Genomic DNA, 17,422 nt, shown 5'->3' with positions numbered 1-17,422 from the left:
TGAAACAAAATGGTCAAATCCAGAGCAAAACAGTCAACACGTGTTTTGAGTCAAGCAAAAAATGTTTTGCTGAAAGACTCGCCAAAATCAATACAGGTCTACAAAAGAATTCAGCTTTAATAAATCAGTGTTTCTCAGCAAAATGCAGAATTTATGTTTCAAAAATTCAACCACCTCTGTGAATTCAAGTTCATTTTTGTTGCAGGTGTGTAAGACAAAAACTGTATACCTTTTGATTAGTGCATTTCTGGAGTGCAACTTATTCTACAGATGCTGTAGTATAAAATGCCCCATCCAAAGTCAGTTGAAGTCTGTGGCAAGATTCCCACAAACTTCAGTGAATTAGAAATGATGGGACTGGGAGATAGAGGGATGGAATTAAATAAATACCCTAGAGCTTTATGCAAGAACTAACTATTAAATTGATACCCATTAAAAATTTAATTTTTTTTTGCTGATACAATGTTTTTTTCTCTTACAGATAAACATGTGTTCAGCAACAGTTGTTCTGGTTTTTTTTCTTTTATTTGTAAATATATTAATGTTATAAGTCCTATATGTTAACATTTGAAAAACTTTTCCTCTGATGATGGCCTCCAAGGATTTTCAAGTACTTAATCATGTGTCTAACCTGAAACTTTTTCAAGCCCCAACAGACACATGATTGCGTACCTCTCAGAAAAAAAGAACTTAAAATTCTGGCGAAAGTCTTGGAGGGATGATATGCAACACGCGGATAATGTTTCAGAAACTCAGAGCCATGTGGTTTCTGTAGAGTGAAAAACACTTATGATCAAAGTGAAGAAGGTTGTTTGGTTTTTTTAACAAGATTTTTAGATTTTAAATCATGTATTATTAGTGTGGGCCACTTTTATTTTCATAAAGTCAAGATACTTTGCACAATGTAATTTTATAACCAGAACACTGCTGAAGTTCAAATCCTGAACTTAACTGTACTGTTAAATGTTGTCCAGGTTGGCTGTTTTATTGAAACTAGTGCATATTATTTTTAAGGTGAATTTACTGCTCAGGTTACTGTTTTTCATGTATTTTAATAAACATGGTTCCTTTTTAAAAGTAAGTAAAATGTTCAAAATACAGATTGAGGTTTCTTTGAACTGCAATTTAAAATTAGTATTTTGAGATTTTCCACCAAAGAGACTTTTAATCACAGTATAGGAGTGAAGAGTCTAAGCAGGGCTGAAGAAAGAGATATCCCCTTTCTTAAATATACAATTTGTCTTTGTAATGACTAAAACAGATGCCTGCTTTGCCACAAATCTATTGCTTCAGAGTATGTATAAAGTCAAGCACTGGATTCATCCTTTCTGTGGCTGTGAGGCATTTGTTTTGGTGCCCTTACTCAGGGAGTATAGTATTACTCACCATGAGTAAAAGTGGCAGACACAGGTCCTCCATCATTGCCATTTCACTTCAGACTAAATGTGCAACATGTGGCCATTACCCATGGAGCTGAGTCAATGGGAACTTCACTAGCTTTCACACAGGAGGCAGAGGAAACTTTACAGGGAGGCTGTAAAAGAGCTGAGATCACCACATGAACATCTGTGCTGCAGACCTTCAGCACTGGTGCTACCTGGATAGCTGGCTCGATCCTGCCCTGTTCACAGAGGCACTCTGTGTTTTTCCCTTTAGCTGGCTGAGATCTCATAAATGCATGTAACAACATCCCTTTTTTCTTCTTTTTCAGCAACAGAAGTTTTTTCTAGTGTGACTGGGTATTCAGGTGAGGAAGGAAACATAACAATGTAATGTGAGACATAAAATGAGCTCAGTAAGAGCCATAAGCACTGGATTAGAGTTACGTGGAAAAAGTCAAGGTCTTGGGGAGAACAGGTTTGTTGTCTGGCATGGTGAGAATCACTGTGTAAAAGCTTCATATCGAGCTAAAAGAAGTAAGAACTTAGGGATAGTGGACTTTATGTGATGGACTAGTGCACTGAAAATTTAAAATAGAGAAAATGAGAAGCTTTGGAAGAAACTTCCAGACAAAAGATGACTGGAAACAAGGACTTAAAATTCAAGCCTCCTGCTATACTGTAGAGCCATTTTTTTCTTTCTCTCCCTTTTTCTGCCCCAAAGAAGGGACTGGCTCCAAGGGTCCAACAGGAGGGAATGACTCACTCTACAGTCGCTGCTTCAGGCAGCTGCTTGAGATATGAAAGACCAAGATGCTAGGCAGCAAGTCTCATTACTCACCACTTGCATAAATCTTTTAGCAAAAGCAATGAAGAGGTACAGCTGGCTCCTGTGAGATCCCAAGCACCTTCTGAGAGGGAGAGAGCACTTTCAGTAACTTCTGAAATATGTGGCACACAGGCACCCTGAAGGAGGGTACACGGTTCAGCATTACACTGCTGCATTTCCCTACATAAAACCATATGTATTTGGCAAAACCTGAGTCATCTAGCTAGCGGTGTTTAATTAATTCTGATGTAAAGTTGAATGCAATTAAAATTGCTACAGAGCAGCCCACTGTATACCAAATTGTGTTGGTTCTGTTTAGTCTGTTTTTTTCTTGTAAAAGGGTTGACAGTCATAGACTGTCTACTTCCTGGGTTGCAAACTAATGAAATATTTATTCTCCGTGTATCAACGGCAAAAGTTTGCAGAAAAAGCAGTTATACAAAAGGCAACAATCCAATACTTATCAAGGATGTTTTCAGAACAAATGGTATCTTACTAGAATTTGTTAACTAAAACTTTCAGAAAGAACATTGAAAAGGCACATGTTGTTTAAAAGGGGAGAAATTCACACAGAAAAACAGAAGGTTAGAATTTGTCCTAACTAAAGACTAGATTACAGGCAAAATGTCGAGTCCCTACTTCAGTCTTTTAGAAGGACTGATGATTTTCATCCCCATTAAAGTCAATTTTACCCACAACACTTGAAACCGATCATAAACAATTTGGGGGAAGAACAGAAGGAGTGATATGACAAAATTCTCTCTGCAGATTACAGCATACACTCCTGAATTTAACTAGTCCTTATTCCTTTATGCAGTTCCCTTGAAGTCCATTAGGACTACTTCCACATGCAAAGTTTTGGAACACCTTACCCACAAGAAATAAAGATTAAAAACAAAAATAAATTCTATTTTAAATATTGCAGAGAAGAGTGTCTGACAACAGCCAGACTGTAACATTGCACCAGATGTTGGGATTTGTTCTCAAGCAGTAAGGTTTGTTCATAAATGAGCCTTCAATGCCTGAGTTAGAAAGATCTGCAGCTGCAGTTGGTTCACCACCCACAAAAATGAGGACAGTACAGGCTGCACATTTCAAGCTGTTCTGACTTACAGGACTGAGTTAAAAAACCCTAGATATTCATAGTTAAAGACCAAGTTCTGAACTTTTAACTCAATACAAGTAGCCTTTACATGTTAATGTCAGTTGTACTATTTGCAGCCACAGGAACTTCCTTGAACAGAGAGGCCTGCAGGAAAACTGTTGAGCAGTCCAACCTCCCTGTGTTGCTGAGGAGGCTTCAAGTCTCAGGGAAGCAGGATATTCAGCTGGGAAGAAGCACTATGATCTCTTTGAAGCACTCTGATCTCTTCGATGTGATGCACCTTCCAACAGTATCAGTGTCCTCTTGCACAAAGAACAACATCCTGTGATGGAAGGGCTATTAAAAGGGTACAACTAAAGTGATGGGATCCTCTCTTAACAGACACAGATAGCTGGTCTGTGGTATTTGAAAGGGCTACACAGAAATGTACATGTTGCACATCTTGAGATGCATGGATGGGTTTCTGTAGGTGTAGGGAAAGAGTAAGAAGTCATCACTAACGACAGAGAAAATTGTAGGAGGAATGTTCTGGAGGAGGCCAGGCAGATGAGACCAGGACCTCCATGGTGGCAGTCTGTGAAGCAATGCCAGTTCCAGGAAGGTCTGGGAGACAGGCAGGGGTCTAGAAGTGGTGCACAGGTGAGATGATATAGGGAAAAGAAACTCAGGTACACTAGAAGCTGGTTAACCTTTTGGGACAAAAGAAACCTATGCTAGGATAGGCTGCACCATAATAATAGCAGAGCCAGGCTGCTGGCACTGACAATGAACAAGGTTACAGAGGAATATTTAACTCCAAAGCCAAAGGAAAGCTGACAGGTGTGGAGGAGATCTGGCTTAGATTGATGCAGTCTACCAGGTGAATGTGGCAAATGCTTGCTGCATCTCTGAAAGTACCAGGAGAGAAACAAGCAGCAGTAAGAAAGGCAATTTAGACCATCCACAGTACCAGCTGACTGGCGTGTGAAACACTGAGTGAGTGAGAGGAGAACTTACAACTCATTTAGAAGCCTGAAAAATATGATAGGACAAAATGCCTGGAATGCTGATAACCCCCAAATTACCATCATCTCAGAGACCTGAAAATGGCCAGGCTTGTATGCAGTCTGTAAACAGTCTCTCTAATTGCCATCACTGGAGACAGAACATCAAGTTAGACGACAGTCATTCACCTGGTCAAGTAGGACATTTCTTCTGTTTTTATGTTCATTGACACAAAGAGACCAGGGCGCACTCAAGCACCAAATTATCTGCAGACCGAGGGTGACTATGGGTACTGTGTGTCCCTCTGTGTAAAAACACTACTCAGGCTGAAATCTTACCTTAAAACTTTGCCTATCTTTGTCTGTCAAGGTTACTTTTAGACACTCATTTTAGTTCGGCTTTTCTTTCTTTTTTGTAAAGCCATAGTGATAAAACAATTTTTTAAAAACTCTTGTACACTGCAAGAACTGAAACAAAATACATATTAAAGAAAACACTTTTCAGGGTTAGCACAGTGAGCATACTGAAAATTAGAACTAAAAAAAAGCTTACGTTCATAGCAGTAGGCATCAAACTTGCTATCTGGGTAAGGAAAGCCTGTTTGGTTTTCATAGCGATACAGGGTTCTCACCCCAAGTAAACCTCCACCACACTGGGGCCTTGCCACTGAGGCTGGGTAACGAACACTGCCATCCGCCAGCCAGCCATAGTCACATTGGTCAAAGCCATTCCTCCAGGCGACATACAGATTTCCAACAGAAGCAAGAACACCATCTCTTTTCCGACACAGCTCTTTAGCTTCCTCAAAGGTGAGCTTCTCGGGGACTGAGACATGAACCACTTCATCTACAGGAAGAAAACAAAGATAATAGAGACTGAATATCACATTCCACCATCATGTCAGCTTAGTTCCCCTCTTCCAGTCAGTGTCCTGCAAGGTTGGGGATTTTTTCCAAAATCTGTTTGAATAGTTTTTCGCTTAAAAAAAATTAGACAGTTGGAAAATCAAATGTCCCAGATTTGAATATGAAAATGAACATACCACAAAGCATAAGCATTTATATGCAAACTTTATGCCACAAAGTACACTGTGGTTGGAGATTGGGTCCCTCCCTCAGTTGCTAGGCTAGAGGTAACAGCAGCCTTGAAGTTCCTCTGTGACCTCTGTTGGAGTAGATGTGGCAACTCAGCTGCACTAATTAAATCCAGTCCAACAGAATTTACTTTCTCAGTAAAACAAATCTTTTACATCTGCAAGCCTCTTACCTGACCTTTTTAGTCATCACTAGAATCTTACTTGAGATACACAAAAAACCCAACTGTTCTTCACTGACTGTTCCACAACAGCTTCTAATGTCATATTTCCACAAGTCTTCATCTTGTCCCATAGGGAAACAAAGGTGAGGGAATGCAATAGACATGTTGCATACACAAAGCCCTTTTTGTGTGAAAAAGCTGAATTAGTATAGAACGCGGGTAGTATAGTTTAGCTTCCATGGAAAAACAATTTGTAAATAATAGCCGTCCAGTTGGAAACTGAATAGCACATCTAATATTTTACTTCCAAGCTAAATCACTATTACGCAGTTGGCTTGGTTGCCTTATTCACCCAAACACTATAAACAAAATCAAGGCTCTGATGTTCATGTCCTGGGAATGAAACAGTAAAGCGACTGCTTTCTAGTTTTTGATCAGACTTCAAATGAAACTGATGAGACCCAAAATCAACATGTTCAGCTGTAGAAAACAGTGCAAATTCAAAACATCTGTTACAAGACAGTAATTCTCTTCCTCAGGTACAGTAGGCCGAACACGACAGTCACTGCTGAAGGAAAGCACTGCTTAATCATATTGGACATGCAATCTGTCTTACCTCTGCAATTGTCTCAAGGCAACCTAGCAAAATGCAAACAGAAACTACATCACCCCAAGCAGTTTCATTCACATCAATATTACGCTTGTTTCAGGCTTGAAAGGAATGCAAGTGTGAAAGGAGGCAATGTACCAATATTCTTTTTCCTTCTACGTAGAAACTCTGATTTGTTATTACAGCTGTATCAATTACAGTATCAATTCCACAGTGTAAGTTTCTTTATATATTTTGTAAGGAGTTTCTAATTCAGTGGTAAAGGGACAAAGCATGTCTGTTGGAGAGAGACAGATAAGGAAAGCAAAGAATCATTCATCCTCAGAAGTACCAGAATGCTTCATTCAGCTCTTCAGACCACATCAATAACGCACTTTTTTATTAAACACCTCTGCAGAAGACAGCTTTTTCTGCATCAAGGGGGATCTGGTATCATGGCTAGTACAGAATGATGAATGCAGTTATCCCACCATACTCTCCCAACAGCAGTATCATGAAACAATGGAGCAAAGACATCTACAGAGCAGCCCCCTCTGTTCTGAGGAATATTCACTTATCCTCTCACACAGCAGCCATGATGTATATGATATGAAAATTAGCAGTTAAAACTACTGCAATTAAATAGCAGATATTGGTCCGGTTAGACAAGAAAATGAGACAAGTAACAAAAACAATGCATTTTCATGGTTACTAGAAACAAACATGATGGATCAAAAACTAAATAATGTCAAACAATCCCAACAGCATCCTTCTGGGAGAAACTTTTTGAATACACAGGAAAATGGGTAAACAGTACAAGATTAATAGCAAAGCAATTTTTCCAACAACTGATCTGGATCACTGCCTCCAAATGGAGCTTGTGCATAACATCATTAAAGTTATGGGTATTTATTCTTCTGAGCTGTCATCTGCTCTCTGTTAAAGCAAATAAACTTAGTGAATGGTTATGTCTTGTTATAAGACTTCAAAAAGCAGGGTTCAATCAGTACTTGTGTAAGAGAGGACACTTGGCAGAGAACTTACTTATCAAAGTTGCACAAGAGCATTTCTATATGGAAAGTTGCCTTAAATTTGGTTGGAGTATGCCTGCATATACAATATTGATAATACTGCACATTTAAAGATAGGTGGCATATCTTTCTTTGTATTGACTCTATTCTACTGACCCCACATCTATTTATTTGGTTCATTTCATAAAATCAGCTGCTGTCATACAGGTATCTTTGTCAAAGGGTGTTTTACCAAAAAAACTAAATGATAAAAACTCCCATGTGTTTAAGGACAAATGCATCATAACCAGAATAGTTCAATAAGTGAAGTGAGAAGTTATATTCTTTGCCACTGATCTGGCATATTAAAGAATTTGTGATGATAAATTCATGAAGAAGGCAAAAAGGTGCCAGAGCACTCAGAAAAATGCCCTTATTGTCATTCCATCATATACCAAGTAAATACTCATTTATTTCAGGAATGCTAGTGATAAGATAAAGGGTACAAAGATGTTAAAACATGGCAGCTTGCAATTTCTCTATTAAAGAGTGTTTTTCTATGATTCCAGAATGCTTATTTTAAAAAAAATCCAGTAAAGTGCAAGAGTCACATTCCAAGTATCAGTCATTTACTCTAAGAGATACGACTCCACAATTTGTCTGTCCAGTTTGAAAATAAATTAAAATCCTGTAGGATTGAGTGTGCATTAATGTACATAGTAGTTGTTGGAATGAAACGTGAAAAACAAAGCAAGGGTTTAATAAAGGCCTTGTGTGCTATATAAATCCAGAAACTCTTAAAAGTTGTCCTGCAATCTTCCAAAACCACCTTACAAAAAGAGAGAGAAAGGTTTATGTTTTCTGTTAAGAGCTTGGGAAGAAAACAGTGCTCAAAACACTTCTTCAGCTGAATGGCATCAGTTTGATTTACAGCAGCTCTAAATTATTTGATGAGAAAGTGTGCACAATCTTTCCTGCTCTTCTCACCTGGAGCAGACTGTGGGCATGTATACTTCATGACAGCAGACTTAGCACTTCAGGGATTTGGTGACCCATACAGCACAAAGACAACTAATCAGGACATATTGTTTGTGTACACTAAGTGCAATCACTTGGAATGTGCAGTGATGACATTTTGCTATCCATGTCACCTCTCTGACTTGATTAGTGCTGAGACACTTGCTCACCACCAGTCTCCTTGGTCAGAAAGAGATGGCTACAAAACTGTTGATATTTTGGGTGCATGTTCCGGAAGTGCTACTTAATAATCTCCCACTTCTTTATCCTCACAGCAATGTGGAAATTCAGTTTATTGTATGTAAAAAGAGCACTGGTCTTACGTCACTGTCAACGTGGCTTAAGAACAGCGAGAAGCTCAAGGAACTTCCTCTGACACCCCAAGCACTTAGGGAAAAAATCATACAATGGAACTTAGGTTCTGCTGAACTCTTTCATGGACTCAGCCTCAAAACTGACAGAGGCTTTCAAGAGGCCATGGAAAAAGGACCTGTGTTCTAATCCTGACTTCCACCATGTCAGTCAATGAACCTGAAACATCCTGACTCCTTCAAAGTACCAAAGAGAAAAGCATTTGACCCTTGCACAGAAACTTCCTCTAAAAAACAAGAAATTTAATAGTGAATCTAATAAAATGTATTTAATCCACAGAGTCTTTAAAATTAATTGTTATTTTTGGAAGCACAATGGGTTACCTATTTAGCAGAAGGATTCCTCCTGACACACTCTTACAGTGTCTTTATTACGATACCTGAAAACACCTAAGCTTCCCAGCCAAAACACTGGAAACAAGGAAATTAAGAGAGAAAGCTTGTCTGGTGGATAAACAAATGACATAGCCACCAATACCAAAGCAGGGCAGATTCAATTTTTTGTGTGTGTGTGTGTGTTAAAAGCCCCGTGCAATGTTTTTATAGCTGGAGCACACTCAGAATAACTTAGCAATATTATGCAGGCAAACCCCAGGGCTTAGACCAGCAGATGAACAGAAATTAGTTCTACAGTACCAGGGGGTGAAATTGAGACCGTGACAATGTTTAGACTGCAGACAATAATGTAATGTATATTATTGCTGGCTCCCATTTAAAACCAAGCTTCAAGTTGATCATCGAGCCTCAGCGGTAAGAGCACATGAAGAATCCCCAGGATTTTCCTGTTACATGTGTTTGTTTTGCTTGGTTAAAACAGCCACCTGATGAAAGTCATGCTTTTTCCCTCTCTTTCAAATATATCAAGCCAGATGAAGAAGCCAGGTTTTTCTCTTGAAGACGAAAGCTGATTCACTACAACCCCCAAGGAAAAAGCTGAAGATCTACAGACTTATCAGCTGGTTTTATAGCAAGCTTCATTCCTTTGAAGGTTAATTCACTTATTCTCTCTCATCAGGAGACGTCTCACTGAGCTGGGCATGTTTATAGATGCAAATTTCATGAATCACGCATCTTAAAAGCAAGCACAGAAATAAGGGCAGGGTAGAACTATAGCCGGGAGTCACTACACAATGTGTATTGACTAGGGTAGAAGTAATGAATCTAGATGTAAGCCCTCCAGCACAGACCTCATCAGTAATTTCTTTTTCCATACATGAAACCACAGTTAAGGGATTGGTGGGTTGCTACTTCCTAGAGGAGGTCTTTGAGCCTGACTATACGGCGTTCTCCTCCCAGATCAGAGCATCATCTCCTCAACTTCACATACCATCACCCACCATGCCAGGTACAACAAAAAGCTACAAGCCACTTGCACCTGGCAGATGAAGGCATCACATGCGAGTCCATGACAAAAGTTTTACAGATGTCTGAAGGATTCTCCCTAACTGCAGAGAAGCTTAACAGGTAACCTGTGAGTCTCCTACTGAATGCTTTTGACACATCTGGTAACACAACTGCTGTGGATGGTGGCTCATCAACCACCTATAAAATGTCCTCGCTAGTATCCAAACTATGTGAGGGAATGACAAATACTAAGGAGACACTTATATTTATTTGGTTGTAATATTTTTAGTCTTTCCCCCCATTTTTCTCTCCCAGAGCAACAGGAGCCTTCATTATTACTGTCCTATCCAGAATTTGGTGCTCACAAGCTTTACCTTGTGGTTGGGTGCTCAGATTCTACAACCTCCACTACCTTCAGTGTCAGCTAAAGAAAGACATAAGAATATCCAAAGGGATATTAAATACACAAAAATCTAATCATTCCCATAGATGGAAATGCTTAACTCTAACAATTTTAAATAAAAACAAGACAATAAAGTTCCAGTACCTTTCCGTCTTAGCTTCTTGGTGGTGTTCTTGTTTCAGGAGAAGAAACATTATCTCCCACTAAGAATCTGGCAGCTCTCCTTTTTTGAGCTTAATGGGTCTATGGTGAACTCCAGACCTGTTCTTTAGTTGTTTCTGGGAGATGGTGGAACCCACCAAGCTCAGCAAGCAAAGATGCCCTCATGGGGATATTAGAACTCCAGCGTTCTGTGACTACAGTTGCAGATCAGGGTACCCTGAGTCAGGTACGAAAGATGGCAAAAAGTGACAAAATGTCATCTTTTCCTGAAGTAATATGGAACTTTCTAAGGATATTTCCCCACCTGCAGCTGTAACCTGGTGTTACTGCTCTTCATAAACATTTGGTCACAGCTACATGGTCAGCAGTTCAAAGCTCAAGCAGTCATGAGACACTGCCATCAGGACTTTATTTTCCTTAGAAACATGGAGTCTGCCCAAACCTTCAATCTAGTCAAGTGTACAAAGAAGCAGGAATACTGTGGCCACTTCGGGGACTAAAGCATTTACCCTTGCACCTTGAGGACCATGTGTCTCAAGAATTTCCATTTCCTCCTCCTCTCTTTCTCTCTTTGGCCAAAAGGCCCGTGCAAAAATGCAGCAGCAGCCACCAACGGGACTAATAGACTGCTTAAACATGAAGGAGGTAAGACCTACCGCCCATATCTATCCCTCTTCTCCGCACTTGTATGAAGATAATGGACACCACTAGCCTTGTCTTGAATACTCTGGAAAAAACATACAGATACATTTGGGCCAAGACAGACATGAAAAGTTTCATCTGTCTTCACCATAGGCAGGGGCCCTGGAGGCTACATATAGTTAGCCTGTTTATTAATCCAACTCATGCTCCAGCCTTCCCCTTCTTTCCCAAACTGCACAGACAAAACGCCTTGTCTCAGCTGCAATTCTCTTCCCCCATCCTGCTGCTGTTACAGGCTGGTTCTCTGACACACCAGACTAATAAAGAGGTATCCTTAACAAAGTCACAAATTACTGTGAAACACTCTCTAGAACTGGTAAACCACAAAGACCTAAGCAGCTAGGTTGAACTTTAAAGCAGAATGCTAGACAAGATGAAAAAGTGTCTCTTACACGTTAGAACAAGTTAGTTGATTTCTTTTGATACATATCAGTAATGATTTAATTAAAAACTCTCCTGAATGTTTTAGGTCTATTCTATGCAAAACCATAGGCTGAACAGGAATCATTTGACAAGACTGGAAGAGTATACTTTTCCCAATAGGCTTGCCCTCAAGCATGAAGAGTAGCATAGCAACAGCTATACCCTTAGAGAGCTCTGCTGCAGTTGCAAAGTGTTACTGGCTTTTATGTATACAGAGGGGGAAAATGAATTCTGCATTCTATGTGATTTTTTTTTTTTTTTTTTTTTTGTGCCTTACTCTTACAAAAATCATTTAGACATCAGGATTTTTGGATCTCCCCAAAGATGAGCTTTATCACTCTATGAGCTCAAATACAATGTCATGCATAAAAACCACCATGGTATTATTTCCTTTTTGGTTTACTCTCTTTGGGCTCCGTATCCCTCTTGAGAACTCTTGGATCCATGACCCTGCATTAGGTCACACAATTCAAGGCTGGAGAAGTGTCCAGTATAAGCCAATGCAAAGGCTGTGACTCTACCACAGGTCCTGAACTAAGAAGAAAAGACAAGATCCTTTTCTCTGTGTCCCTATTTTAAAATCTAATCTAATTGTTGCTCCATAATCAGAATGGACTCTGGAAAATATCTTTAGCTCCCAAAACACAGGAGAAACTTCTCACCTGAAGCCCTATTTTAGATTGTGACTTCTTTAATTACTATTATTCTCACAGAAATTTCCATGACAATAGCAAAACTGCATGAGACTAGGTGGAAAGTATTTAAAGGACATCTGGTTTTGTTTTTTTCTTTTTTTTCCCTGCAGTCACTGTGGGGGGGGAAATGGTGCATGGAAGGGAGACTATAATCTTCCCCACAGCCACCCCAAAATAACTTTCTTAGCATGAGTCCCCATCTGCATATTACATACTCTTGTTAGACATATATGGCTCCTAACTGGCTTTGGCCAGAAGACAATGCTGCATGCAGTAGTTTGTGCCTTGGCTCTGCACCACACACTCACAGCCCCTCACTTCATCAGTGGGCTTTGGCGAGCAGATCTCACTTTGTCTCCATTTCTGACACCACAGAACTGTCAAATCAATCACATACATGCTTATCTGAAGACAGAATGGAAATCAGTCCTTCCCCGTCACACATTTCCATTCAAGGGATTATTCCACAGAAGACATTGGTGCAGACACCACTTCAGCTGGAGGTGTTAAAAGAATCTCAGAGTTATATCCAAACATCTGCAGCTTAATCACTTTAGATTAAACTCTTTTAATAAATCATCTCCTGCAGTTAAAGGTATCCTAAATGTTTTTGTTAATGCTTGGTACAGTGAAATATGTGATTAAATATGAGAAATGTAAATCAGTTTGTAATAAGAGACCATGCCCAGTACCTATTTAATGATATTTTGACTTCAGATTCTTATTTTTATTACTAGGACCTCAGAAATTTTGAATCATTCCCATAATTATTCTTCTGTGTGTTTTAGCAAAACTCAAAATATTTAACTTATTGTGCAGTCTTTAATCTCTCTGGCTTTCCTCAGAACAAGGAAATGGTAAGAGTTAGCCTAGACAACTGGTTTTAATTTAAGCTAATAGTTTGTGTTTCAGGGAGAAATCCATGTTTCTGGCTAACTTTGTGATTTCATATGACCAGAAAGGAAGAAAACTGAAATGGTGTTGCTCCGACAAATTCTCAGTGCAAGTACTAAAATTAGTACTGTAAATACAATACACATTTAATTTAAAATGTATTGCAAGAATTCCTACCACCATTTATGGCCTTCTGGGCTAACACACTAATAGTGTCCAACAGACCAATAACTGTTCAATGACTTCCATGATGACATTCTCATTATGGCCCAGATTTTGATATCATTAATCAAGTACCATCTTATTCCATGAATAGTTATCCCACTGACCCAGGCTCTCCAAATAAGGACCTATTTAGTGTAAGTATGTCTAATAGATCTGGCATTGAATCAGAATAGGCTATGCAGATATGAACTTACAAATTCACATGGAAAAAATCATGTTTAAGCACAGTTCTACAGTATACTAAGTGTCATGAATGTTCTTTGTTATTAATGAAGTGTTGAAAGCGGTCATTACAAGAGAAAGGTTGTTCCTTGCAGAATCAGCCTTTGGTAGACAAGGCAATCAGAAATCTGGCATAACCTTAAACCTTGAACTGTAAGTCTTCTACCAGCATATGAACATGTTGCAATACAGCAAACAAAACACAGGATCTAGTTTACTGCTATGTTTGCTTTCTAATAACTTCCACTGACATTTTATCTAATTTTCTGTCTTCTGTGTGTGAGTGGTTCCAAAGTGTAATCTCATTGATGCTATGTAACTTCAAACAAGCTCTGCATTTGAAATTAACCTTTGTTCTTATAGAAACTGTAAGTAACTGTCTGTTATATAGACAAAGCCATCTTGGCTCTTTAGCCCCATCTTAAAAAGGAAGTCTGGCTTAGAGGCTCAAGTTTCTGTGAAGGCACTGAAGAATAGTTTATCCTGCACCATGCCATAATGTGGTACTGTGTCTTCCTAACAGGCATCTGTTTCTCTTCATCCAAACAGAATAAATTAACTCCTCTGCACGTCAGTATAACATGTCTATACCATACCTATACCCTGTATCCACAAAACCATCACTCGTTCTGACTCCTAGTTGTTATTTTCAGACTCCAGTTTGTTTGAAAACTGTGAAAATAGGGGGGGGGGGGGGGGAAACACGAAAAAAGGAGGTGAGGGAAGTATCTTTGGTTAACTATTATAATAATCTGGCCTTAAAATTGATCAATATAATCAGAAAAAAAAATCCCTATGCAGCAGGTTGAGGCTGTACAGCTAATTGGCAATTATCTCATTCACAGCAGTTACCTCTACAAAGCACATACAGGACCTTCCTGCTACGTAAATAGCTTAAGGATGAGTCTCCCTATGTGTTGACCTGACACTGTCTTCTTGAAGTCCATGGTAAAACTGTAAAGGGAATTCTCCTCTCTTCTCAAATTCAGCTTACTACCACATTAAAGTGCTCCTAGTAGCAATGGCATTATCTATTAACATAATAAAACATGCAGCCATCATTTATCACACTGTTTTCTCACACCCTCTTCAGTGCCGAAAAGCATACAGTATGTACTAGCCTAAGATGGACTGCTCTTTCCCTAATTTGGGCAAAAAGATTCTAGAACATTTTTATAAATGCATATTCTGACAATCATTTGGATAAAGGCTAGGTCAAACACACTTTGCCTTTGGGAAGGACGATAATGAAACTCACAGGGATCTTTGCCTCCTCCAGAGTTTCATTCTGAACCTGTACCCATTTCTATGAGCATTTTGTTACCATACAACGGGCTTTGTAACAACCTTGGAGAGTTTCAATGGATCCCAGAGGTGAAGTGGTCAATCACAGTCTTCAAGTCAGACCTACAAGCCCTTGTAGGTCTTGCCCTTGCAGGTCTTTAACCCTTTGTCCCAGGCTATGGAGCCTTTACAATAGAGGCTGAAACTGTGCATTTGCTTTAACCAGTTTGCTTTAACCAGTTTCCACAGGAAGCTACCATGCAAGGAAGAAGGTAAAATGAACGTGCTTATTGATACCTGGGTTGATAGACCAAATCTCCCCAATATTCTGTGCTAGCTCATGTTTCTTAAATGCTGAAGGATTCATATCCAAGCAGATCATATTACTGCAGTCCAGCTGACAGGCCACAAAGACAAGCATATGTTTAAAGAGAACATCATCCACACCAATAGGACAGATATGTATAGCTATCCATAGAGTAAAGACAGCTCATAAATCTTGGTAAATGAAATTTTGTAACAAAGAAGAATTAATTAACGTTCATGAGAAATTGAAAACCTATGCATGTGCATCTTCATCAGAGAAGACTGCACAGTCACTGCAACCTCTTTGAACCCCATGGCCTCATTCCAGGTTGTTTTGAGCACAGAACATTAGCCTCAGTGAAACAGGCTTCAGTTTTTACTTTTTTTAATTTTTATTTTTAAAAGCTCAGTAAGAATATTTGACTCTGAGAAATTTCTGGCTCATATGCATCCAGGATAAGCTTCTCCATATTAGCTACCCTTCTCTGTTCTTAAGAGGGAAAGGAACATCCAGGAATGATACAGATTAGTCAAAATTTCTTTTTGTAAGCTAGGAAAGATGCAAAATGAATTTGAAAGCCTTGATTCAGAATTCAGTCCCATAAAGGATTGATGGAGGATCCATGTTATGAACTCTAGGTGTTCAGATGTGCTGCTCACTGACAGATGGAACATAAGTAAAATTAAGACAATGTTGAGCACTAACAAAATTCCATCATTTAATTATCAGAGTTCCCAAGCTTTTTTTTTTTTTTTTTTTGAGTCTTTGCAAGTCTTGTATCGCTTGTATTTTATAACTCTCCAAGGTGAACACAATATGGGGCAGATCCTTAGCTATTAAAAGTTAGAGAAAAACGCGTACTGATTTCAGTGACTAAAAATCTTTGTCATGAGCAGGAGAAAACTCTGCATGATCTGATTTATTTCTGCTCCAAGATAGAATACAAACAAACACTGAGCACCTTAATTTTGCAATTGCTTGTTACAAATATATGTACACATACAAAAGCAGGCTTGCTCAGAGCCATGGCTGCTTATTGTTCTGCTGAGTTCAAGAGCACTAAACTAAATGCATATCAGTCAAGGATCAGCCCAAAAGATATTTAATTAGGAACTATGAGTATTTTTTTAGAAAGGAACAGTGAAACTGGTATGGAATAAAAACCTGTCAAGACAGAAGCAGTGTGACACACTTAGACCACTGCAGTACATGGAAAATGTACTTTGGTTCTGGTTGCAAAGTATTTCTGTACCAGAGTGAAGTTCCTATGTGCATAACCAGCAAAAAGCCAAAAAAAAAAAGAAAAAAGGCTACAGGACAGGAAAGGCTATTTCTGCATTTATATTTTAAGTATACATACTTAACTAGTCACAATAATGTCTAAGCATAAGGATATCTGGCATGTGGAACATATCTATGGCCCACTGAAAGGATATCATTAAATTCACTTTCAGAAGAGAGATTGTAAGAAACAAGTACAATATCACACCTGTAATATGGAGATTTGTGCATGCTAGAACTGCCCAATCACAGAAAAATTTACCATATTTTTCTTTTTACCATCAAACTCTTTGTTGAATAAAGACCAATCACAGGGCCTAACCATGGATCACAAGGTATCATGGGGCTCACAATATGATCCATGGTTCACAGTCACCAAGTGGCAGAATCATAATCACTCTGCTTCATTAGAGCCATTTAATTAGCAGCTTTTGCAAAGACTATAGCTGTACTATGGAATTGCAAAGGATTTTATTAAAGAAGATCCAGATTCCTCACTGGAAAGTTCTTGCTTGTTTGTTTCTTTTTGATGCTGAGATGTCCCTTTTCAAAAAGATATTATTAAACTTGGATTCTAATTAAATATCTGTCTAATTTTATGCCATGGACATGTAAAAACCTTAATTACATACTTTATGAACTATAATACTGTTAGCACATGTACTATATCCATCTTTATATATATAGTACATACAGTTTCTCAAACATTAAATGCGTTTCTTTGAAAATCCTTTTATAACATTCAAAAACTAAAATGCTTCAACTGCAACTTTTGTGAGATCTACTGCACTAACTATAGCAGCTTTAAACCTGACTGTCTCTTTGTAGACTCCATATTTGCCTTTAATTAAAGCCTGCTAGACCACAAACTATAGGTTCACTTCATTCAGCAATTCTCTTCAGATTCAAAACAGCCAAAACTTATTTTACACAGAATTT

At 38.7% G+C, this 17,422-nt stretch overlaps 1 protein-coding gene across 3 annotated transcripts in view; it reads right to left on the bottom strand.

Moving 5' to 3' along the window:
- VCAN (versican) overlaps nt 1-17,422 on the bottom strand; it is a 113,759-nt gene that overhangs the window by 69,235 nt on the left and 27,102 nt on the right. For all 3 annotated transcript variants that reach the window (XM_075021363.1, XM_075021365.1, XM_075021364.1), the window contains exon 6: nt 4,850-5,143. In XM_075021363.1, the coding sequence (XP_074877464.1) occupies nt 4,850-5,143 (294 nt within the window). The remainder of the gene's footprint in view (nt 1-4,849; nt 5,144-17,422) is intronic.

The sequence above is a fragment of the Buteo buteo genome, chromosome Z (assembly GCF_964188355.1).
Source record: "Buteo buteo chromosome Z, bButBut1.hap1.1, whole genome shotgun sequence".
Classification (NCBI taxonomy): Eukaryota; Metazoa; Chordata; class Aves; order Accipitriformes; family Accipitridae; genus Buteo; species Buteo buteo.
The sequence above is the reverse complement of the archived record's forward strand: the minus strand, read 5'-3'. Positions and strand labels throughout refer to the sequence as shown.